The sequence below is a fragment of the Rhinopithecus roxellana genome, chromosome 4 (assembly GCF_007565055.1).
Source record: "Rhinopithecus roxellana isolate Shanxi Qingling chromosome 4, ASM756505v1, whole genome shotgun sequence".
NCBI classification, from domain to species: domain Eukaryota; kingdom Metazoa; phylum Chordata; class Mammalia; order Primates; family Cercopithecidae; genus Rhinopithecus; species Rhinopithecus roxellana.
In genome coordinates this window covers 81,242,837-81,269,825 of record NC_044552.1, presented here as the reverse complement: position 1 = coordinate 81,269,825, position 26,989 = coordinate 81,242,837, and the positions used below count along the sequence as shown (strand labels likewise).

General features: G+C 33.9%; 1 protein-coding gene across 2 annotated transcripts in view; it reads right to left on the bottom strand.

Moving 5' to 3' along the window:
• ADGRB3 (adhesion G protein-coupled receptor B3) overlaps nucleotides 1-26,989 on the bottom strand; it is a 783,011-nt gene that overhangs the window by 146,523 nt on the left and 609,499 nt on the right. For both annotated transcript variants that reach the window (XM_010371613.2, XM_010371622.2), the window contains 3 exons: nucleotides 11,050-11,176; nucleotides 9,336-9,439; nucleotides 4,921-5,023 (listed from right to left, as the gene is read on the bottom strand). In XM_010371613.2, the coding sequence (XP_010369915.1) occupies nucleotides 4,921-5,023; nucleotides 9,336-9,439; nucleotides 11,050-11,176 (334 nt within the window). The remainder of the gene's footprint in view (nucleotides 1-4,920; nucleotides 5,024-9,335; nucleotides 9,440-11,049; nucleotides 11,177-26,989) is intronic.

Here is a 26,989-nt window from a genome sequence, read left to right as displayed (position 1 = left end):
ACAGCCCATTATGTAATACAATCTCCATACATAAAGAACTATGAGATAATTTTCTCCCAAATAATGCTAAGAATATGTTTGACCACCCCAAATAATTTAGAAACTTCCCTTTATCTATCAATGAGGACTTTCGCTTTACTCCTAGGTCAATTAAGACTCAAGCTAATATCTCTTTGTTCTCTCACAATTGACTAGTGTTTCTCAAAATATTAACCTTTGTATGTTTGTTATAATATTTGCAATTTATTTTATAATATTTTGGTATTTCCAGTATGATACCATATATGTGCCAGTTAGTTTAACCTGTAATTCTAGGAGGAGTCCAAGAATGCCCAGACTAGTTGGTCAGTTGGCTTTATATTTGGAAGGCCCATACACGGCAACTACAGGTCTTTCTTACTGAGGTGTATCTAGCCACAAGACAACACTTTACTCATTATCAAACTAAATACAAAAGATTAGTCTTTATTGGTGAACGAGTGTCTGGTTAATCACTATAATGAATGTATTAATGGATTCCCTTTGGTGAAAGTAAAGGAATTGAAGATATGTGTATTGGCTAAAACAGTTAAACACCCCTTACTCTTAAATGAACTGTACATAAGATTCCACTGAGGCCTATATCCCATATCTTTTAGCGATGGGGCCCACAATTTTATCCACAATCATCATTCTGTGTCCGGACATTGGATTAGGAGGACTGAACGACACTGACTAAAGGGCACAGAATCCTGCTCCTAGATTGTTGCTATGTCCACGTCAGTTCCACCTCAGTGAATATTACATACAGGGTGGGTGAAAGTATCTAAAAGATCAAAAGACCTAGGCCCTCATTGAGCTTACGGAATAGGTTTTTTTCCTGATTTGCTAATGAGGGATTATCTAATAAATATCTAAATGTGTGATAAAATTTGGACTTAGACTTGCTTTAATAAAAGAAGGTTATAATAATAACCTGGTAGTGAGGTTCTGAGAGACAGAAGCTATCTCCCAGCTCTTTGAAGTTCTTGGGTGGTTATCCTTATCTAACCAAAAAACCAAGAGTTTTGCCAAATTTGTCTTCTATCAGTTAAAAAGAGTGCTATGAAATCTTCAATATGATAAATACTTTAAATCCTTAAAGTCCTTTGAAGCAAAAGCAATATATGCTTTTGTCATCAAGAAAAACTATTCTCTGAATTTACGTTTTCAAAATAATCTTTGCTTTCTGCAAAACAGTAGTACCAAAAATAGTCTACTCAGCTCAACAAAAACACTTAAAGGTGTAAAGAAAACTCTTTACAAATGAATAACATTTGAGCAATACAAAGACATCCTGGTTGAAAGTTTAAATGCACAAAGAGATAAAAGGGAAATATCACTTTATGGGAAAACTCAAAATATAATGAAGTGGGTTATAATTTCATTTTACAACTGCATTTTAAGAAAAGATATAATAAAATGCACTTGGTTCCTTACTTTGTTGCCAGCAATTGAATATACATTTAAAACATTTGAATACATTTATTTTATGCAATGAATTATTTCAGCTTGTTTATATCTCAATTCAAAAGGAAGCAGAGATATTCAGTAGCAAGATAATCAGGTCAATTATATTTCAATAAGCAATTCAGAGAAACACCCTCATATGACACTTCAGAACTATTCTGTACATCGACATCAGATACCAGCTTTCATACAAACTAGCCATGACAACTCACTGAAGCAGTATCAAATAATTTCTACATCAAGAAGCTCTCTCAGATGTTTACACTTTCTAAGATGGGAATACGAAAGCATCAATTAAAACTTATCAGGGAAGTCAAAGATACAAATCTGATCAATGAAAAAATGCCCACAGAAGCAAAGGGATCCTATACAAAGCCAAAATCAAATACTTTAGTCATCGAACAATATTTTACAGTTTCAAAAAAATTTATTTGTAGTTTATGCACATAAGTTTATACAGACAACACGCTTTGTATTTTTCTATTTTTTTGAGACACCATTAATCTCAAATACAAACAGATGTAGTCTTTCACATACCAAATTCTCATATATAAATACAAATAGAGTCAATCTAATTCAACTAATAAAAAACCAGATTATTTCCCCTAGAAAATGTGATATTGTTTTGAGTGACTAAGAATAAAATTCCAGAATTTTGTAATTTTCTCTTCTAATCACTCTAATGTGAATTGTCCTAGGATTGTAAGAACATCTACTCAGAGCTAGTAAAGCAAAATTAATATAGCATAAGAACAAACTAATAATCTCTTATTTTCTTCATCAATACTACCACTTAACTAACCACTCCTCCCCAAATGCATCAATAACTATAGCAGCAAAAATTAGCATTAGTCAATCTGAAACAAAACCACTTTGGTTGCAAAACTACACAGAAGCTATTCTATAGTTAATTACTTGGGGGAGAAACGACATCAAACTCTTATTTTGGTAGTAAGTCAATACCAGCCCTTCCTCAAAATAAGAAATGAAAAGTAAACCAAATTTATCTTGTCTTTGATATTCATAATATTTGGAGATCTCAAAAGACATTATTACAAAAAAAAAGAGGACATTGAAAACCTATGAAGTTCAAACTGGGCAGACAGAATGTAGTTTTTTGAGATAATTTTAGTTTCTGAATATACCTGACATTTAGACCTACACAACATGGTAGACACTAGCTGCATGTAGCTATTGAACATTTGAAATGCAGTTAGTTCAAACTAAGATGTATCATCAGTATAAAACATACTCCAGATTCTGAAGACTTAAAAAAGATTGTAAAATGTTGCATTAATAATTTTACATTATGTCTTAAAATGGTAATATTGTAGATATACTGAGGTAAACATTATATATTAAAATTAATTTCGTCAGGTTTTATTTTTTTAATTTGGCTACTAATATAATTTAAATTACATATGTGGCTTGTATTTGTGTCTTGCATTGCACTTCTATTGTACATCAGTGATTTAGACCATAACCACCATGATGTGGAGTACAACTTGTAGAAATGTCTGTAGTACCATTTGGCTCAGAACTTGTAAAAACTTTACCAAACAGCATGAAACAGTTTTAAAAGCATATTTTGTACTGTGGATCATGCAGTTTTTCATAGTCTAAGGAGAGGTATAAGTCAAGAGTGTTTGGAGGGTAAAAAACAACAGAAAAGGAAGAATGTTTGGTGAAAGAAACTTAAACTCTGAGCTCAAGCTGGCTCTAGCTTGACTTTTTCTGGTTCCTGATCCCAATAAACAATTCCTATTTCAGAGGAAAGCTCTCTTTTTCTGGGTGAAGGTTGAAGGGCAAGCAGTTAAAAAATTGGGAATAGGTATTAACCAGTGTGTGAACATTTCTAAGAGATCTGAGGCCTAGCCCAAGTGAACAACCAAAGAGGAAAGAATGACATGAGTAATTTAATAATTCTTTAAGGTTTACAGTCCGTCTCATCCCCTTTATCTCTACTTCCTTCCTATGATTGTCTTTTTGTTTCCCTTTTTCTTTTCACTTACATTCATGTTTACCCTAATTTTTCATTCTGTTGGTTATTTTGTGCCTTCTTCTCTCCCAATTCTGATTGGCATCCCTCTCACCTTTAGTCATTCTCTCTCTCTCTTTTTTCTTTACTATGTATTTCCTTTTAAATTTTGTATTAAATGTTTATAACATGGACCTGAACTATATTTTAATAGTCTTTACTTTCTTTCAGGTTCTTTCTTTAAGAAGAAAAGATACAGGAAATAAATGGAGGAAAATTAAACACTCAAAGACATGAAAGTTATCTTTATTTCTACAGGGTCCTTGATGGGGTTGTCGTTTTTGATTTCTCCTTTGGGATTTGTGGCCTACTCTTTGGGCCCTTCCCCTGACCTAGGGCAATGTGGGCCAAGAAGAAACATTCATCAGAATCACTTAACGCAGCCTCCTAGGTCCTACCCAGACCTAGAATTTGGACTCTTTTAGTGGGAATCACCAGTCTTAGGAACGTAGGTTAGCAAAATAAACAGACTATCCATTATCCTTGACGTTAATACATGTCCTATGAATATATAATACATGAAAAAAACCTACTGAAGTGCACATGATTATTTTAAAATGATGGCTTATGGGAAAAATTTTAATTATTCCCTTTAGTATCGGAAAATTAAAAAGCTGAAAAATAACAGGCCTGAAGGCATGTGATTGATGGACAAATAAGTTATCAAAGTGGTGTTTAACAGAATCCCTTTGAGGCAGGGGTGAGTTAACTTCAAATTGCTATTATGGGTTTCTTAAAATGCATTTCAGAATAGTAAAGACAATCATTTCTGGGAAAAAAACATGGTCATTGAACTCATATAAATTGGTTCATTCATATAAACAGAAAACATACTTTTACATTCTGCTAAGTATCAAAAGACTTTTAGGTTAACCAAAACTTTTGAAAGGCATAAAATCTAAAGTAGCTTTCATCTAACACTTTCTTCAATTATTACCTATGGATATTTTTCAGGTGGATTTTCAAGAGAGATGTTACACTTGTAAGCAATTCATAGTTACCTTTTAGGAATCAATATGTTAATAAATTAGACCAAAATACAAGCCTTCTATGCTATCACAATTAGATCTTACTACCATTAGACTAATGAATCGAAATATGTGCTTTTGATGTCCCAAGGTTTTGAACTCACAGAGCTTTGATATAATGTTTAATAAACATACATTTTTACTCTTATGAACAACCTCTCAACCCACAGGAAATTAATCCAAGGGTATACACTTCTGAACTGGAGTAGGCAATGTTTTTATTCAGAAACCAATAAACAAATTTTGCTTTAAAATATAATTTTGTCAGAAGTTCTCCATTTTAGAATGAATGTTTAGATTATCAATAACCAACTATATGCCAAAACATAAACACACAAAAAGAATCAGAATAATCACCAGTCATACCTTATTATGTGTCTGAGTCTGTCCAACCAGTATGAGGATATTGGATGAGATGATAGACAGGCAGAAGTTAATTAGTATTATGGACCTCTCAGATCGTATGTACCTAGCCAGAGAGAGAAAAGTTGTCCAATTTTAAAATCCAACAGAAAGATGAAGAATTCTATGTTGTGCAAGTTGATGGCATTCATCTGGAACAATAAGTACTGTAGCACAGGAATATTTACAAAAATAAAAAATATAAAAATAGTTCCTAAAATAAATAGTCACTTTTAGAGACCCAATTTTATAGTGGCATGGCATGTGCAAGAGTCCTTCAGGATTTTTTTTTCTTATACATTGGTGGGACAATATAGCATTTCTGATAGAGCCTAAGTTGCCCATCTGTTGTCATGGTACACTTTTTTTTTTTTTTAACTAAACATATAAAACTTCTTGGAAATATGTGAATTAGTATAATACCTTTATATACATGTTTATATATGTGTGTGTATATACGTTTAGCATTATCATATGAATCAACCAATAGAAACTTTGAGAACCAAAAAGAAAAAAATCACACAAATTGTGAAGTATTATTGTTATTTACTAGAAGGATACCATTACTTTCATGAAACTGTGAACACTTTTATCCACTCAAGCATTTTAATGTAATTAGGCTGTTACTCTTTATATTTTTCCTAAGTAATTGTTCAAAAAATGAATCTTTATTTCTAAAAATGAATCCAATTCACAAATGATAATTCACTCTCAGGCTGGAAAATCACTTGACATATGCCATATTTTACCCTCATGAAGAAGTGTTTATATACAGTCTGTTATATCGTTGTTAAGTGCACCAAGAATATAAGCCATAGAGAAAACTGCTCAGAATCAAATGTTCTACCAGCTGTTTACCCTGAAAGAGTAACAGCTATTTTGCTTCACTGTATTCAGTGGTAAATCACTGACTGACAGTAACAAAAAGACACTGTTGTATTTGCTGTGTGTTTAGGCCTGTTCAATTTCTATTATAACATGGAATCACATTCTACAGCAGGCATGAGCTTTTCTATGCAGTATTAGACAGGAGTGCCAATGATCTGGAGGCACTCTGGAAGGTAAAAATCTATCAAACTTCTCTGTCTGTCTGTCTGTCTGTCTGTCTTTCCTGTCTTTGAGGACTATTAAGGTAGAATCCTCACATTTCATCACACATTTCCAAAAAGAACACAAGAGTAAGAATAACAATAAAATACACAAAGGAGTTTTTGTAATACAAAAAGAAATTCCCTTCAGTCACAAAACAAACTCAAATGGGACCAACTTAGATCAAATCTCAACACAAAATGGCCTCGGGGTTACTGAACCTTGTTCCTGTATCATCAGCGCAAACAATAGAATAAACCACACACTGAGATGCTGAAGACATCATTAACTATTAAGTAGTCTCTTTTTGGTGGCTGGGGAATATTATATAAAAAGTTAAGGGGCTTCATAAAATTAACCCTCTCTTTGATGTTAATGGCTTCCATGAAAGCACAAACACACAGACATTATGAAAAGGGTTTCAGTGAAACTTTTTGTTTTGTAAATAGACAGAAATATGATAATGAAATATCCAAAACTGACTAGTCTGAAGTTGTTATATGTTTCTATTTTTATCAAAACTGAGTCTTACTGCTGCCTTCATAATTGCTATGAAATGTCTCAATTTTCACATATTTCTTTACCATATTAGATTTTTTTAAACAAAATTTAAGAATGCTTTATGTTAATACAGTGATGACAAGGACATGCTTCATTAGTTTTTCATGTAGAAATGTAATTCTGCCAAACTTATCTATAGGTGAAGAGAATATAACCTAATGTATTAAATTTTTGGTGAACATTTCTGATGAACTACATGGAACACCAACAAATTTATAAACAGCCTATTATGTATAAAATACTTGAGATGCTTGTACATGTCACAACTCTTTAGAAATCAAAATTTCTAAACTTTTTACTTAGAATAAAAGGTGGTAGGAACCTAGCATGCTTAATAGCATACAGTAATATTATACAGTACACAATATATACCCTACATGTTTAATGGCATCCTTCTAGTAAGCAAGGATAATACTTCACAATTGTGTGGGGTTTTAAAATTCAGTTCTCAAAGTTTCTATTGGTGTTGCTATAGGTGTTTATAAACTGCATTTAATTCATGATGTTATCAAGATTCACTTAATAATTCATGGAGTCTTGTCACTTCTTTTAAACTACTAATATTATTTCAATTCTTCCATTTGCATAGAATGAGTTGATGATGACCACTAACTCTTAGGGATTTAGATTTGTGTTGTTTCTTGGTACTCTCTTCTATAATTCTCAAGTCCATCTCAAGTTTTAATAGATCCTTTGAATTGTTTTGATAATTCTTAGAAAAAATATTGTAGTAGTGACTTTCCTGAACTTTCTGCATTAAAGAAAACTTTATTATTGACTAATTAATTGTATGCTTCCTTGATTAAATATACACATCACCTATCCTGAAAATGTATATGCTAGTATTAGTGATATGTATTGAGGGGTAAATAAAAGGTGGAATTGCTGCCTGAAACCTAAATGCTGATAAATGGAATTTAGTTCTAAATAGTTCAGTGAGCATGCATTATGTTGCTATTGTGATTACCTAATTCCTAGTCTTTAAATGCTGCCTCATGTTTAAACAACTGTATTTAAACAATTGTGGTAGAGGAAGTTGTCTGCTTTTCAATGTTTATCCATCTTACTTTTGCATTACCGAGACAATGTCTGCTTGAGTGAGCCCTGAACCCAAGATTCTGCTGCCTACAATGTCATGCTTAAACTAAGCATTTCTTTCATTTCCTGGAGCAGGACATATTTTATCAGATTGTCCCACTTTGTCAGTGTTTCACTACTAGATAATTCCTTCACAGGAAGGAAGGATTTCCATCATGTACCAGTGCTAAAGGGTCAAGATATACATATTTTTTACTTTTGCATGAAGCATAAAAACTCTTCATAACTTTGACAATTTAAGTATCTGTGACAATTAATTATTTCTCTCAAAAGAGTAAAAATTATAATGAAGAACAATACATTTTCTTAAAAGAGTGAAGTAAAATGGTCTTTTTAAATAAAATTGTAATTCATTTTTCAACTGAATGCTTTTTATCTAATTTTTTTTTTTTTTTTGGAGACAGAGTCTCGCTCTGTCACCCAGGCTGGAATGCAGTGGCCTGATCTCAGCTCACTGCAAGCTCCGCCTTCCGGGTTTACACCATTCTCCTGCCTCAGTCTCCCGAGTAGCTGGGACTACAGGTGCTTGCCACCTCGCCCGGCTAGTTTTTTGTATTTTTTAGTAGAGACGGGGTTTCACCATGTTAGCCAGGATGGTCTCGATCTCCTGACCTTGTGATCTGCCCGTCTCGGCCTCCCAAAGTGCTGGGATTACAGGCTTGAGCCACCACGCCCGGCCATGTTTTTTATCTTAAATGAATAAAGATTAAGATTTCTGAGGCAGAACCATCTACTTTTGCAATTCTAATATTACAACATTCAGAAAATATCAGGCAATTTTCTATATACTAATATAGTTAAAATATTTAGATTATTTTTCAATAATAAAAATGGATACAAACATGTTTAACATTTAAAAATTTAAAAATCCATTAGAAAAATCCAGTACTTTGGCCATATGGCTATGTATTTTATCAATATGTGAGTAGACAATAAACTTCACAGGTCTAATTCTTAGTAACACAATCAAAAACAAGTCTTTAAAAATACTAGTCTTTCATATATCAAGTAGGTTCGATTTCAACTATTGTAGAACAAAATTTTTCAATAACTTCTCTTTGTGTATTTTTATGACTTCTTTTAATCAATTTGTCAAAGTCTGACATCTTGGACACACTCAACCAACAGGCATTTTCTGGAATATGGTGGTATTATGTTAGTGCTTTAATATTATAGAAGAGTTCACTAGTTGTCTGGGGCATACTGAAAGCATGTGTTTAAAACTTGAGAACTTGAGATTATATTTTTATAACAGATAAATTAATTTGACTGTACCAGTTAGACTCAGTCTCCATAGCGATTGGGATAAATAGAAACCACATATAGATTGAACTTGTGGTATAAGAGTACTATGTTTGGGGTAAGCAACTTGTTGAAGGCTACTAACATTTGAAATCAGAATAAAAGTTTACGTGTGTACTGTTTATTTTCTCAACTCAGGCAAATATATAGGAAAATTAGGTAAATACAATTCATTTATTATAGCTCAATCACATCAATTATAACTCAGTTGTAAAAATACTGCTTTCAGTGAATTAAGAAGACAGGAGACATATAATAATTATCACATGCCTTGATTTAACTATGAACAACTAAGCATTCCATTTCAAGTCTATCAGTTGATTACTTACCTCCATAATGCTGCATAGACAACTGCTAGGGTAATCAAGGCCAAGCAAGAAAGACCACTGCCTACTATTAGGGTAACTGAAGGTGTGCCAGAGGATTCCATGATCTGTGAATTAAACAAAATAAAAAAGAAACAAATTGGTTTTTAATGAATTAAAATAACTTCTAGACTCAGCAAAGCTAACCTATCACTCAAAAATAGCCTATATAGTTGTTATAGTTACCAGATAGTTACCCATGAATCCACTCTGTTCTCATATTTCAACCTCTAAAAATACTAATTCCAGCTTCCTCCCTCTCCCACTGTGAAGTAATAAAGTCCTTAGAGTTTTAAATAGTGGATTATGGAATATTACATCCTTACAACTTTTGAAAATCAAGACCTAAAACCACAACTTGGTCAACATTCACATGTTAAATTTTCTCTAGCTAAAATTTGAAGCATCACTCATTTTTCTTTAACTAACTGCAGGTTAGTCAATTCACAATATGATTCTTGGTAAAATTTATCTTGATCCTACCATTTACAACTCATTATGATACCTATATCTGTATATAGATACTGAAGATTTTTCAAACTTTCTCACTTTTTGACAACTTTATTCTAAGTCAAGTATTCTCACATTTAATTGTACTTGCTTGGCCTCTGAGGATATAGGAGAAAATAAAACATCAAATTTAAAACCTTTAAGTATATTTTGTGACTTTTTTTAATGGACAAAATATGTGGAGATAATTATTACAATGCCAGTATCAGTCCCTAAATACATGACCTTGAAAAATAAGCTTTCTATCTTTTAAAACATATATAAAGATTACATGCATTCACTGATCTGGAAGGTTTCTTTCCTTGGACACTTACATGACATTAATTAATTAAATTTGTTGGTTTTCATATTGTTAACATTGGGAGTTTGAAGGAATACACTTTAAGCGTGTTCTAAAACCTCAAATATGCACATCAGATTGTATTAGTTTTTATCATCAAAATTAGTAAGAAGAGTGATGCTTATTTAGGCCAAATGCAAGCAGAATGTCACATTTGCCTGAATAATAATTGTTCATTATTCATTCTGAGTTATATTTCCTCAAAATATAATTGATGAGAATATTATTTTTCTTTCAGACAGTTATGTACAACTGTCTCTTTCAGAAAGTATTTTTGAAAAACCATATACTATTAAGGAATAATTTTACAGTTCCTGACAGCCATGCTTTCATAGAAACTTCATTTGATTAACATATATATTTCTTTATTTATATTTACATCCAAGGACACTTCCAGAAAACCTGTACTGAAAATATCCAATGCAGATATGCAATGTGTTTCACTATAGTGTCTGGGGTCTTCATTCTACTACTAACAATACCTTCACAAATTCCCCAGAACATCTTTCCAGCTTCAAAATAAAGGTTAAGTTGACGATCATTTTTATTTGAAAGTTTGCAGCATATTAGTAATATGATTGGACTACATCCTTAAAACTACACTGCAGAAATTTCAAGTTAGAAGACATAAAATTGAGTAGAATTTAGTTATAGAATACCAACTAGAATTCATTCCACCAAGCTACTGTAGCTAAGGAGGAGACGAACCCAATTTTGCCACCCTGCAACATTTTTCATTTCCCCATTTAAAATGCAGTTCCCTGGAGAAACACTAGCCACAATGTCCCTGCCTTTGCATTAAAGCCGTGTTTTCTCTTTGTTACTTACTATTTCTCTAGGTTGCTGAGCCAAAATGGCGAAGGTAGAGAGACGATCACATAAGCATTTCGTATGGGATGCATCGGTAAGCACAGTTTTACATCCCTGGGTGGACCACGTTCCCAAAGACTCGTTCCTGCAAAGGGGAGTGAAGGGGGAGGAAATCGGGATAAATACGCCTGATAGCCAAATCCGTAAAGAAGAAAATGCAGTTTAATTGAGAGAGTCGTCTACTGTAATTCCTGTACAGGAAAAAAATTCTACTTGTTGTTGAACAGGATGCAATTTAGATGCATCTCCAGTAATGCAAAGCGAGAGTGGGAAAAAGCAAGCAGGCAGCGGTGCGGCGTGCAAAGAGCTGTCCAGCGCCGGAGGTGCTGAAACCGGGACTAGCTCTGTCCAGCCCTCTGCGAGGAACAGCAGCGGCAGCCGCGGCAGCACGAGCAGCCGCCAGAGCGTTGGCAGCCACTTCCTATGCTCATCGGATCGTTTCAAATACTCAGGGTGTAAAGAGGCTTTTCATATTTTCCTACCAGCTCTGATTCCCGTCCCATATTTTGGACCATAAATGCTGGCTTTTAAAATGCGGATTTCTTTGAAAAGCCTGACTAAAAGGTTACATAGCTTGGATTGGGTGATAGGATCTTCTCCGCTGCTGGTTAGGGATTTTTTCCTCCTTTTAGAAGAGCTGCTGTGAAAATTTCACCCTGGAAACGGGAAGCAGCAGCAGCGGCATCAGCTGGTTCTGACTCTCATTGCCTTTGCCTGGTATCCAGGGGAGGGGTGGGTTTCAGACATAAGCTTCCTACTCCACACTTCACTCAGTCCAGCTTGCCTCTGACGTCCTTGACATTTCTTTCCCTCAACTGCTTCTTTGCCCTGGGGCAGAAGCATTAAGCTAACCCGAAGTCCACTAAAACATTTAGAGGAATAACCCCACCCCAAAGTCCAGTAGGAGTGGGGAAGAGAGCCTGGTTCAATTTTCTCTTTGGTGTAGCCATTTAAAAGGCTAAAGCATATGGTTTATTTCTCACCCAAGAACAATAAAAATGGTATCAACCTACGTCTTCTTCGTGGTGGGAGGGATGGGGGAGAACCCTTCCACCCTCAGCTGAACTACACTACAGGAAGAGAGAAAAAGAAAAAAAAATGCTATAGAGCTCAACCAATCAACTTTATTATCATTACACGTGTTCTGTACTGAATGCACCAATTGTCACCTCCCCTCCCCCAGGCATGGAAATTCTCCAGCTAGCAAACCTGTACGTTTGTGTGTTTAAATTTCAAACCAAGTTACTATCTGTGTTAAAAATTACTTCAAAACTTTAAGAGAAAAACACATGGCTTGACGTTAATTTTGATATGGTGCTTTTGATTTTGCTTCCTCCATCTCCGAATGCCTGAAGCTATTGGGTTAAATATGCATGCAGTCTATTTCAGAGAGATTTCAATGAGACAAGTTTCTCTCTGACAGTTGAACTTCCAAGTTGAGCTACAGAATATAATTCACACTATCCTTTTTTGGTACCTACCAGCAATATATTTTTAATATTCATTATTTGATATCATTAATATTTGACTCAATATACTCTTAATTATAACTTCTTTGAAGAAAAAAATGCACTGTACTTGAAGAGCATTAGATAAAAATTATACCTAACTTTACCCCAATACTTCTAAGTATTGGCCATTTTTGAATGTGTTAGGTCTATTTTCTTTCTCATAATGTCATGCAACCATGCCAATTTTTTAAAGAAACAGTTATACTATCAACTCCAACAGTATTAGACTCTAATTCTCCCTAACTGTAGCAGCACATCAATTTACTTCATTAGCTGTCTATCTCTTATCTTCTTGTGACAAACAGTTAAGGCCAAATGAAAAGCATTTATCTCAGCTGATCAAAGTTTAAAGAAGAAAGATACACTTAAGAAAATCTGACATGTTTTAAAACATAACACCAGCATTATTCATACTGGATGGCAGCTTTACTTTAATGCAGTATCTATGCTTTCAAGTGGAGTCCAGTACTTACACTTTTCAATTATGCAGCTATGCCTAATAAATCAATTCAATATCTTAACAAGAAAAATCTTTCTGTAAATAAAACCTCTTAGGAGACAAGTTATATACTTATATCTATGTAATTAGACTTCATTACTCAAGATGATGTTAGCATCACCAAACTTTGACTGCTACATATGAAGTCTATATTCAATATCATGTTGCTAGATTCTGAAGATCATGTAAATTTTATATGACATGTTTAGAAATGTGATTCCATTTACTTTACTTTGTACAATGATTGCATTGCTGACCTGGCCCAGCCCCAGGCAAAACTGGGAAGTAAGTAATGCTGGTGTTCATGTTTCAGTCCTTCACTCACTCCAATCATGAAATGCTTCTACTCTCACTGGGGCCCTTTTCATACACACTTTCTTGAGGCTACATCACCTCTGTCCTTATCATTCTTTAGAACTATATTCCCTTCATTGACTTCATCTGATTAAACTAACGTACAATAGCGTCTGAGTGAGTGAGTACAGCTTAATGTGCTTTCGCAAATTTAAAAAAAGATATATAAAACACAATACTGCATCTGCTAGGAGAAGAGCAGAATTTGGAGCAGGTAAGTAGGAGAGAAAATCTTGAGAGGTGAGGGGGGGATACGTAACAACCAAGTTCTGCATTTCATCACTCCCAAGATATAAGTAAGATGTGTGATATCATTCTGATGATAAAATTTATATTGTTTCACTAAAACTCTTGGTATTTTTAAATCAAATAAAACTCATGAGTTTGTTTTTTTAACTCACTAGCATACATATAACTATTATTACAAACTCTATAGTGCGTGTTGTCTGTATTTTCAAACTTTTCATGGCTTATTCCTACTGTAAAAAATTATTTGAAAGCATGGTACACATGTCTGATTGATTTCAGGGAGTCCTTGTAAAGCAAACTGATAAGTGGCAGAGCAAATGTGAAGCAAAACACCTCTCCATTCTGCACAGAGCAAGATTTCTGAACATGTGAACTATTCCAGCAGTCACATTATTCTTCCAAAATCATAGTTTTGCATGCTATAACAAATGTAAATCTGTGCCTTATTCTTAATTATGGAGTCTAGTTTATTATCAATAGGGTAAACAAAAACAGTAAAATATACATGAAAATTAAAAGATATAAGAATAACTGATGTTATCAGAAGCAAACACAGAATGATGATGCAGGCATATACATCATACCAAAAATCACGTATTTACTTTTCATAGTGTCTTATCTGGGCATTAAGTCACATTTTTTCCCAAATGGTTTTCAAATGTAAGTATGTTTGCAGAAATTCCACGCAACCAGCACATTCTTTGTTGTCTACACCTCCATTCACCCATGTTAGCTATTAGCTGTCATCTGTACCTCTTTTTCTTCTCCCTATTACTACTGAATTAGCCTGGCTAACAGAAGGAGCCTTTCTGTCCCAAATATTCAAAGTACATATCCCAAAACAGAATTATGTGAAAATATAAGACACTAAAATCTATTATTTTCTAGCTTAATATTTACTTGATGGCTTTCCCCAATTTCCTAGGAGTCTACATGGTTTCTTTTTGGATCTGAGTATTTGGTTGAGTTTTTGGTTTCATGAAGTTTTAAAACATGTGTTTATATTTTCTGGCCTTTAAAATTAAAGGGAAAAAGTTATCCGCTTACTCCAATGAAAAGCTATTTAGTAAAAAGACTGACAGCAAAAATTCATAGGGACACATTTTAAAACTGTTTCAAGAAGTCATACTTTTGATCTTTCCAAATACCAATAAAACTAGATATTACACTTCAATCTTCTATAAAACTGTTTATTCTCTTCATAGTAAATCAGTATGTAAATTATTTATTATGAATAAGTTATACACTTTAGGAATTTTATTAACTCTTGGGATATTAGGAGTACATTTATTCAAAATCAAAATAGCTATAGCAACGTTTTTTTAAAGCTTACACAGAATTTCTAACGACACTACCCTCACATTGTATGTGTACTGACAGAAAGTCATTGCTTTCCAAATCATAATAATAGTTAATTTCTAAAATTTAGGTAAATTTATATGACTTTTGGTGCATATGCCATACCCAAATGATGTATATATGGCTTTTGGTATAAATTATTCTCATAATATAGAAGGATTTTTAGTTTAGATGTGAAAATATTCTCATTTTTGAGCAGGAACACTCTTTGAAGTTAATTTCTACTTTAAAGGACATTGCAAATATTGAGAACACTGTTCTTCCAGCAACTGTTACTATGTCAAAATATGATGAATCATAAAATTAGAAAGATTTACTAGCAGTAACCTTATTGATCATCTAGCCCATTGGTTTTCAACACTTAATGTACATTAAAATTACCTGAAGAGCATTGAAAATTAAACCCTATGATAGGGCTTGGGATATTACTTTTTAAAATGCCCTTCAGATGATTTTAGTGTGCAGTCAGGGTTGAGAACCACTGATCTTTTCCAAACACTTAGTTTTATAGATAAAGAAAGTGAAGCGTAGTTAATTTAGAAACTTGTTTTAAGTCACAGAGTGAGAAGCAAAGCTAGGCTTTTCATTTCCAGGTGAATTTTTAATGCTAAACTTCTATTGTAATCTGTTTAAAAACAGAATGTACTGAACATATCCTATGAAATTATAAGAAGATGTAAAGATCTAATATAGTAAACACATATTTTATGATAAAAAGAGTAACACCAACATAAAGCATATATATGCACCTCATTCACTTGGATGAGATTTAGGAGCAGGCACTTTCTCATCACCAGAAAGGACAGTTGTCATCCACTATGCTGAGCCTTGAGTTAATAGCAGTTCCTTCATACCATAACACCGGTGTTCTAATTTGTTATCTAAAAATTAACTAGTTCCAGGAATTCTCTAAATATAGATCTTCCCCCATGCTCCTCTATACCTGTTAATGCTTTCCATTCAACCCCATAATATTAGTTGATACATTCACCTTGCTTTCTTTCATTTATAAAATTAACACTCTACATGCCATATTAGAATACTAGTGCTTTTGAGAATTATGTGAACTTTGAATCCCTGACACTGTTTTTCACTTAGTAGTCTTAATAACAAATGTTCAGTTCATGTAATGATTTTTTTTTCCTTTGAGACAGAGTTTTGCTCTGTTGCCCAGGCTGAAATGCAGTGGCACGATCTCAACTCACTGCAACCTCTGCCACCTGGGTTCAAGCAATTCTCCTGCCTCAGCCTTCTGAATAGCTGGGATTAATTTGGTAGAGACGGAGTTTCATTATGTTGGCCACCCTGGTATCAAACTCCTGACCTCAGGTGATCCGCCCGCCTTGGCCTACCAAAGTGCTGGGACTGCAGGCATGAGCCACCGCACCAGGCCCATGTAATGATCTTTTACCTTTTAATGGATGACTTTTAATACTGAGTTTGATCAAAACAGATTATTTTTGTTGTAATTCATTTACTGTCCTTTAGCATATAGCAGACATGTAATCTGAAGAATATCAATAGCTCTTAATAGGGTCTTCTACTTGCTTCAGTCTTCAAACATCATTTAATGATGAACTCTGTAAGATTTCAGCATCCTGTGGTGATTATGTTCAATTCAACAGTGAGGCTTGAAACTTTACTAACCAGTCAATATGTATTTAGTGAGTGCTTTTCAAATACCAGATGAAGTAGAAGACACATAAACAAAATGTAGTTAGCTTCTTAGAGAAGCTGACAGATGACTATACACAATCTAATAATGTGTTTTCTGCCTAATTAGAAAGTGTTGTCAGTTCTATCCTTCTATTTCAAGCCACCATCATCTCTCGCCTGGGATAATCTCTTCATTGGGTTTCCTGCCACTCACCCTCAAGTTTGACTTCAATAAAAAATTCAGAGATCCTGTTGACAAATATGTAAACTCCACTAAAAATTGTGTCACTCCTTTGAAAATTATCAATGGTTTTTTCTGATCTCACTCAGAGTAAAAGACAAAGGTCTACTTATAAGGGTCCTTATAATGGTCTACAAGGAATTATACTATCTGGTCTCTCATTGGCTTCCCACATTCATCTCCTAACATACGTATATTTGCCAATCACTTCCAACTGCTCTGAGCTCCTTATTGGCCTACCTTGGCATTTTGTGCTAGCTATTCCCTTGGCTCAGAATGCACTCTTCAAAAATATTCACATTACTTGTTTCTTCACATTATGTAGGCTTCTGCTTTTATGTCATCCTATCAAAGATGCTATCACTGACTATCCATCAGTAACTTCCCATTCGTAGTAGGTTAAAAACGGCTATAAATAACATTTAACTCTTCCCATCAAGAGGTGGAGTCTATTACCTCCTCCTCTGAATCTGGATATATGTATGGTGACTTGAATCAATCAAAAGAAGGCAGTGGAAATGATGTGTGACTTGTTAGCCTAAGTCTCAAGAGGTCTTAACAGTGTCCACTCTTCTCATCTTGAAGTGCTGCTATTATGTGAGGTAGCTCAGGCTAGCCCTACTGAGGATGAGAGACTGGCAACAGTCAGCAGACACGTTAGTGAGGTCATATGCGATCATCCAGCCCCAAGTTAAACTTCCAGATAGCAGCCTCTTTAATTATACCAGATGAAACTAACCGACTGAGCTCAACCCAATAGCTATGCCATAACATTTAAATCAAATAATAGTGGTTGTTGTTTTAAGCCACTAAAATTTGAGGTGACTTGTTATAAAATAGCTGATACACAATACATGCACTTTCCAAGTGCCCTTTGCCCTTACTCTGATCTGTTGTTGCCCATTGCACTTATCACAGTTGATGTATTATATACTTTTCTATGTGTTTTTTGCCCATCTCTGCTCACTAGAATGTACACATCATGAGGACAGGTATATTGTTATATTCACTTTGGTATTACCTGATTCTAACACAGTGCTTGACACATAGTAGGTGCTTAATAAATACTGGTTGAATGAATACCTGGTAAAATTTTGATCTGATATAGTTGGAGTTTCCTACATCATTCATTCATTCATTTATTCAACAAATATTTATTCATCATTAAATATGATGCAGGTGCTGTGCTAGGTTATTGTGTGGACATATTAGATTTCTACTTGGCCATTTTTTCAGAGTTTGAGAACTTCACTGGAAATTATCTCACAGGTATAGTGTCACTGCTGTTGTGTCATAAAATACACATTAAAACCAAGAATATGTCACTCTTGAGGTCAGGAACATTATTTACAAGAATAGTCATACCAGTGTTATTGCCAGTAACTTTTTTTTTGTTTTTGTTTTAAATTGGAAATAGTGAGAGTAGAAAGGAGTATGGTAAGAAATAACATTAAGGGAGCCAGTCTACTGGGTTATAAATATGTATAAGTATCTTTACAGCATGATTTATTAATAATTAAAGGTTAAAATATGCTACCTGCCATCATTAATTAGTCAACAGGCAAATCATCATCACACTCGTGAAAATAGCTAATATTTATTCAGGGTCTAGTCAGTGTTTGGTGTTATAGTGAATAACACTTTAAAAAATTTCTTACAGTAAATACCAAGGTAAATATTATTGTTATTTCCTCTATAGGAAAATGGAGATAAATTAAGGTTCTGGATCCATCCAGGATCATGAGGACCTTACAGATGAAATAGCCTAGAGTCAAAAGTTGCCTTGATATCTCAATTTCTGTAATACAGCCATGCAAGTCCTGGACTGCCTACCTTTGTTGGTGCTATTTTATGTTTAAAAGAAATAAATGGAGCCCAGAGGTTGTGACTTTCCTAAGGACATCCACCTGGTAAAGGGTTGTGCCAGGAATTGAACTCCAGTCTGTACGACTCCAAAGCAGATTCCCCTTACCCTGTTCTCTCAGTGAGGGCTAGACACAGTGAGAGAGCACAACCAAAGTTAGGAACATACAGGAAGAGTATTCAGAAATAGTGAAAGAATACTGAGAATTAGTATCTCACAGAAAATAAGTGGAGAGAATTTCACTAAAACATGATTGATCAAAGGTCAAATAAGAAAATAAAAATATGAAGCTTGAAATGGTCACGGTGGGCATGGAGGAGGCCATTGAGCCATTAAGAGCCTTAGAAAGAATAATTTTAGAGGAGGGGTCAGATATAAATTAGATTGCTATAAGTTAAAAAAAGAAAGCTTGTGATATCAAAGAGTTTATCAACAAAAGTCAAAAGACTGCATGCAAGTCAGATAGCACAGAAAATTATATTTTTGTCAAGTATGCTTTTACTTTGAGGTGGGAATCAATATCCCAACAGGTTACAGTGCAGATCGAAACAGTTCAGGAAGACAGAGATCATGATAGGATGTAGTGAAGATGAGAAAATAATCTCATAATTTGATTCAGAATAATGATGACAGTGTTAATATTAAAAGGAAGGAGAGACAGAAAGTATATTCTATTGAAATTCCAAGGAGAAAAGCACGATTGCTCTCTATAAGATGGAAGAAAATTCAAGAATAAAGTTTAATTTATGTCATTTTAAGTCTTTTTTTCTCAGAAAATTTCAAAACATTTGTTTCAACCATTAAAAAATGGCAGACATTTTTTAAAAGGAGACAATTTGAGGGAATAGAAATGGAAATTTGAATAAAACTGAAGAGGAGTACTGCTATATACATTAGTTCTTGGATGAATTATATGTGACGTGTTTAATAAAACAACAAAATACATTTTAGTTCTGTACGTAACTAGATTAAGAAAGATTTCCAAGGTTGTTCTTGGGTATAGGTAGGGGAAGATCCTAAATTATTTTTTCTCTCATTTCTTTTCAAAAGACTTTAAAATGCCTTGAACATTGATCATTTGTTAATCTAAAAGCCATAAAATAATTCATTCTGTTTGTGTATTTTTTCCTCAAAAAAAAAAAAAAAAACTGTTTATCTGGGCGAGGAACCAATTTTTCGCCTAATATAATTTGCAACAGTTGAGATGCATAACCTTAATAAAGCAGAATTATTGAACTAAAATAGAGCACATTTAAACATATGTTACTTTCCACACTAGTTTTCAAGTGATCTGGACAAAAAACCATTCCAGAGATGCGACCAGACCATTGTAAAATTTATAACATAGTGCATTCAAGATCTCACCAGTTTATATATCAACTCGCTCACTTTCTGACTCTAATGGCTTTTACTTCACAAATCTTTTAAAAATGATTAATTACAAATATGATACATTTAAAAAAATACACATGGGAAAAACATGAAATATATATTGAAAAAAATTGAGTAATTATCTCAGTGTAATAAATTGTAGGTATTATTGTTTGCTGTTATGTTTTTATACTTTTCCACATTTACAGTGTAACTATATTACTTCTGCAATCTGAAAAAAAAATTCTTTTGCAATTCAAAAAAAAAAAAAAAAAAAAAAAAGCGCAATGGCTCACACCTGTAATCTTAACACACTTTTGGAGGCTGCAGTAGACAGGTTACTTGAGGCAAGGAGCTTGAGACCAGCTGGGCAACATGGTGAAATCCTGACTCTACTAAAAATACAAAAATTAGCCGGGCATGGTGGTGCCTGCCTGTACTCCCAGCTATTATTGAGGTTAATGTAGGAAGATCTCTTGAATCTGGGAGGTCGAGGGTGCAGTGAGCTGAGGTCACGCCACTGCACACCAGTCCTTGGGTGACAAAGTGAGACTCTGTCAAAAAAAAAAAAAAAAAAGAGAGAGATTCACAAAAATTATGTAAAATAATACCAAACTAACACAGGCAGCTATTTGTATTTTACACTTTTTTCCTTTCATTACTTTTGAAATTATAATTATGATGTGGCTTGGCTATACCTGACTGAGTCATGCTTTTGGCACGGGATCATCAGTTAGCTTGCTTTCTAAGTTAAAAATCTGAGCACATGCCTGCAATGCTACCCCAAAATGGAAGGACAGTGCTCAAAAATAACTGTTGAGACATCAATTAAGGGTTAAGCTTAATTCACCAAAAATTCTGCTTCATTAGTTCTGGGATGGGGGCAGAAATATGTGATTTAGATATCAGAGTCATTAGTTTCAAGAAACAGAAATTTTAACTCTTGAGTTAATCATACTTCAGAATTATGATTCATCATTGCCTACATACAAAATGCAAAAATAAGGGTTCATTGGACATTTATATAGTTTAAACAACAATTTGAGTCAAATGATAGTCTTACAATTTTGAAAATGGGAGTCCTGAGTATTAGAGGAATGTTTCTTTGTTAGCTTCCTTAGTGTACTACGTGTAATTTGGGAACTCAGACATTAGTTGTAGAGAGGAAATAGAGATGGGTGGAGTGGCTGCACGAAATATTACTATATGCAAGCACTTTGAAATGAAATAAAGTGATCTCCATAAGACAAACTAGATTCAATTAAAATGTAAACTAGGAAAATAATTTGTTCACCTTAAACTAAGTGGTTCATAATCATATATATATTAAACTAACATTAATTTTGCAACAATTCCAATATCACTCATATGAAACTATTGAATCCTTTTTTAAAAATCAATATTTCAGCATTGCAGTGTTCAAAGTGAAAAAGCTCATTCAATAAAAGCCAGTTGCAAATGTTTTGTACCTACTCAATAATAGAAATAAGTACATTCACCAAATCAAAATTTGAAATAATGGCTTCAGCAAATCTTAGATAATATTTCCTTTTCATTGTTTTTTTCTTCTAATTGAAATTACTTTAGACTTACTTGTGATCAGTTTCAAAAATCTTGCCATTTTCCCATCTTTTTACATGATCTATATTATCTATGAAATAAATATCTTTGTTTTGCTTATAATATTTAAATTGAATTTTACTTTTAAATCCCAAGTGTGATAATAAGAAACTTGGCTTCTACACAACCACACATCACCAGCCTAACCTGGGATCCAGTGTGCTCATTTATAAAACTAGCCAGTTGCATGCTCTATCCACTTTATAGGAATATCATGTTGATAAAAGTCAAGATAATGAATATCCTGGACAAACATTTATTTAGTGGTTGTATGGGCAAGACATTATTAATACAGATAAAAATATTTTCTCTACAAATTGAAAGTTCTGTATAAATGCAACATATTATCATGATGATCACCTGTACAACTATTTTTGACAAGAAAGCCATGTCAGAGAGGTTAAGTGACATGAATCAGATTATCCATCAAGGATTATCCCTCTTACATTGGCACCATAACATTTCCAGGTTTGAGAGAATACCTGAGTCCACATTTAGAAGACTCAAATTTAAGAGAAATAAAATAATTAATGTACTACATGAAGAAATAAGGAAATGTAATGAATTGATTTTTACCATGAATTTCTTTTTTTCTTACTGTTAAGACTTTAAGAAGTTCAAATGGAACTCTGGATAACCAAATCTTTTGGGATCAGCTAAACCACATATTGTTTTTAAGTCATGGGTGGCCAGTAAAATATGAAAAGAAAAATTATGTGCTACCAAAGTGAAGAATTCATATATTCTGGCATGAAATGCAAAGAAAATAATCTTCCTATCTTCTAAACACTACCATTGCCAAGAAATTATCAATGGAAACCTTCCACTCAGAACACCTTCTTTGTAAATTATGAGTATTTAAAATAAGTGCAATGAGAAGTATAGTCAAAAAGAACCATATATGAAATTCCACAAAACCAGTAATTTCTATAAACGTCTGGCTTTGGGGAAATCTGAAGATGAACCTCTGTTGTAAGAGGCCATGAATTACACACTGCCTATAAAACAATAAGATGTTAGGTAAATGAAGGAAGAGTAGCTGCTTCAGTTGACAAGAGTTCACAAAGGAAGCACTGTCCCAAGGTTCCAGAACACCCTGTATCGCCCACCTGGCCAGACAGTCATTTGCCAGGTTACTTACTGTTTTAGCTACATGGCAACTACATCAGAGAGTAGCAGTGGAAAAGTAATAGAAGTCTGTGCATACTTCCTCAATAATAGCACATGCAGAAACGATAACAAAGAGGAAGGAGTGTCTTTAAATGAATTTTGTAGTATAGCATTTCTTAAATACAGTGCAAGTTGATATTTAAATTCCAATAAAAGATCTGAAAGGGCAATATTCTTTTATGAACGTATGGGTAGATAAAATTAAGGCTTTTATGATGCTGATTTAGACACCCTAAAATACTGACTGTCACAATTTAAAGAATAGGAAATTCTGCTTCAACCTCATACATTTGAAAATTTATATAAATGTTTTAGTGCCTCTTTTGTGCTAGGGACAGTACAAGGCACTGGGATTGCATAGATTAGAAGATAAACATAGTCCCTTTGCTCAAGTGTGGCATGTAGACAAATACACAGCTTGTCCACTAACAGCCCCAATTAAGAAATCTGAAATCTATAACCCAATCAGAAATTGTTGGGGTGTGGATAGTGATTTAGTGATAAAGGGGAAGAATGCATAATTCCATTTCTCAAAAAGCTTGAGAAATACACATTGCCATGTATTTAAACAAATACATACTCTCTATCTTCCTATCATGCTGTTATTCCTTTGAACTATTACTTCTTAATATGTTAATAAGGGAAGCGGTTTGAAATTTCTTGAAGGGCAGCACTGAACCCTCAATGGCGTAATTAACATTTTAATGAGCAGTGAAGGCCTTTCCTGTTTTGGATCTCAACTGTGTGTCTCCTGAGTGGATCTCAATCTGTTGAGCTCAGAGAATGAGGTGATTCTATCTTAGTGAGATTTTAAATAACAGTAGATCAAACAGGCCACAGTTTCAGCCTGCTACTGCTCTCTCTTTGGTGGAAAGTTCTCTTATATTCTAATGTAACACGTCAGAGTCCAAAAACTAGCTTTCAGCTCTCATTTCTTTTTTTGGTATGCACAGAAACTGTACGCATACAGTCACAATCCAGGAGTGGCTAATTTTTAGTAACTGACCAAGTAATTGCAAGTTCTTTTTATTTGCAAAGTACAGTAGCTAACTGCTATTTAGAGACAGAACAATTTGAAGAAGAAGTATTGGATAATGCTTGTAATTTAATTATTTGCAAATCAAGCTTTGCCTAATACACCAAAGGTACTAAATGTCTTCATTGGAGACAAATTTGAAGGTCATTAAAAAGCTATTTGTTTTGAGATTTCAGAAAGCAAAGTACCTAAAAAAGTTGTCTAATGGACAGAAAAAACTTTTACTCCCAGATAAAATCTCTCCAAAACATTAAAAACCAATATCCTTATTTTCATTACTAGGCAAAAGAAGAAGAAGAAGAAGAAAAAAAAACTTGGATGAGAAAAATTCCTGTGTGAAAGCTTCAAGCACCTTAAAAATGAGGCTTATAATGGAAAAGCCTTCTCTGTCATAATTAATATAGCATCACTAATATAAAACCCAGCCTGCTTCTCCTGTCTTTATAACTCATTTCTGACTACTGCAGACCCATTACTATAACGTACATTACACATAGAGCAAAATATAGTTTATATTATTATTTAAGGTAAAGGATGTTGAATATAAGGGAATTTTGACACTGATTCCTTGGTGATACGAATGCATAGCTCAAGTTTTCTTTAAGTTGTGAGCATTAATAATCCACATAGATATTGAAGTAGTTCAACCACTACTTTAAATTTTGCTTGCTGATTCAGTCATAAAACCAAGGACACCATGCACATTTACCTGTGAGTTACATAATCTTTTAGCAAAGATTTAGCAAAGTTGCAAACTCTAGTTGTGTTCCTTGTGTCCTTCAGCTCTATTTTTCTCTTATCCACAGCCAAGAATATATACACATGTATATAGACACACATATATATGCACATATATATGTATATATACACACACACACATATATGTGTGTGTATATTTTTAAGTTAAAGCACAGAAATGTCTACCATATTTAGTTGATTGGTTTTATGAAGAATGGTTGTCATAAGGTGTCTGTTACTGATATAAAGTTCATCTGGAGAAGAATACTCCAAGTTCTCCAAAAAGAATCAGGTATCAATACAATGCTCTAGGATATAAACAACCAATTTTTGTAGCCAACTACCTACGATGCATTGAAAACCCTAGAAATTCCAAACTTTTCCTAGTGAAGAAACGTTGAGAAAGACTGGTACAAAGATTGTTTATTCTCAGCGTAGCACGTAAATTTTACTTTACTAACAGCACAATTTTCGTCTTTGCAATTTCAAGATAAAGGAACAAATTACCTATGTTCAAATTTTACTAATTTAAGCTATCCTATGTATTTTCAATGTCCTAGAGTTTAACTGTGATCACTGCAAGGGACAGACTCAGATTTAAAGAACAGTTCTGGGAAGGGAAGTACAGTAACTACATTGTGGAGCAGTAGTTTTATATTCCTAAGGTGGCTTCTGTACCTTTTTACACATGAGAGAAATACTGACAGAAATATATGGCAGGTCCAAGTGAAAGTGGTGATATTCCATGAAATAAATGCAGTTTTGAGAAAATATTTAAGAACTCAATAGTTGTACAGAAAATCCATTGTGTGTGACCCCATAAATTCTCATTGGCTTCAATTTTCTCTACCGACTACAACTTTCATTCTCTTCCTAAGGTATCTTTACCTAATTAGGCTCCTTTTGCTACCACACTTGCAGAACAAAGCCTCCTATAAAAACGTACAGATTCTCTATAGAAAGTCAAGCACAAAGAACAGGAACAAGAAGAACTTGCTTTTTCAGTCTGCTGGGTATATTACAGTAGTTCGGTGAGATTTCTCTTAGGCCGTTAATGCAGATGTCCTTAAAGTAACTTATCCTATTAGTACTCCTGATAATTAGATTTTCTTTCATATCTTACATGACAATATAGAAAAGACTATTGTTCACAATTATGCACCTTCTCCTCTTCTGCCTCTTCCCACAGTGTCAAAGTATAGACTGAAGTGATTCCTGTTTATATATCCACACTGGACAGAATCTGCCAAGGGCTACAATTTATATAAAATTATGATGTGAATGGAACATTATAGATGGAAAAAATTTACTAATGGAGTCTAAGATTGGACTGTTATTTAAAATGCGAGTAGCTCCTTTTGGTACCAAAATCAGTTCTGACATTAATGGGTTCAACATATTCAACTTTACATACTTATAGACCACTTTGGAGGAAAGGTTTCATATTAATATAAGAATAACTTCTTTTTATTTTTTTTTCAATGTAAGGCTTGAAAGGTTTTGATTTTTTTTTTTTTTTTTTTTTTTGTCAGCTGGAGATAAGTCTTTTACATGTTCACCAGAAGATGTTAATATTATATGCAAAAAGAAGTATATCTCAAGACCTCCCAGACATGAGAGCCTTGCATCCTTATTTAAGAGTGAGCTATTCTGAGGTGAGCTCCACATCACCTATATCATACCCATTTCGTTTTTTAAAAAACTGAACACCTCTCTATCTAAAAAGGTGGAGGAAAATGCTATAGCTTCATTACTCTTAATTCTGTCCAGTTCACATCTCACTCTCAGATCTACATCAGGGAGGACTCAAGGACAGAAGGCTCTTCAATCTGACAGCCAAAGGGGTTATGAAGAGAAGCAAATCAGGATTTTCAATCATCCTATAGCACAAAGGAGAGAACATGCTTGACATCAAATTATTAATCTCCCATGGCATCTTTCAGGTAAATCTAAGTCCCTGCCTGACTAGAGTTGAGATGTGCTGCAGTCCATGGGGCTGGGCGACACCCTGCTTCCTTTCCTTGCAGCCAGGCCACCTTGAGCAGAGCACTGCATTCTTGCTGTATCACGCAGCCTTCCTTACCAGCCACGTTACTGAACTATAGATAATTTATGACTGCAACACTCAGAAATAAGGGGCAGAAAAGCAGATGCTCAAGGCAAGGTTTTGCCAGTTTTATTCTGTTGCCTACCACATCACAAAAATCTTTTTTATCCCATACAAGTTTTA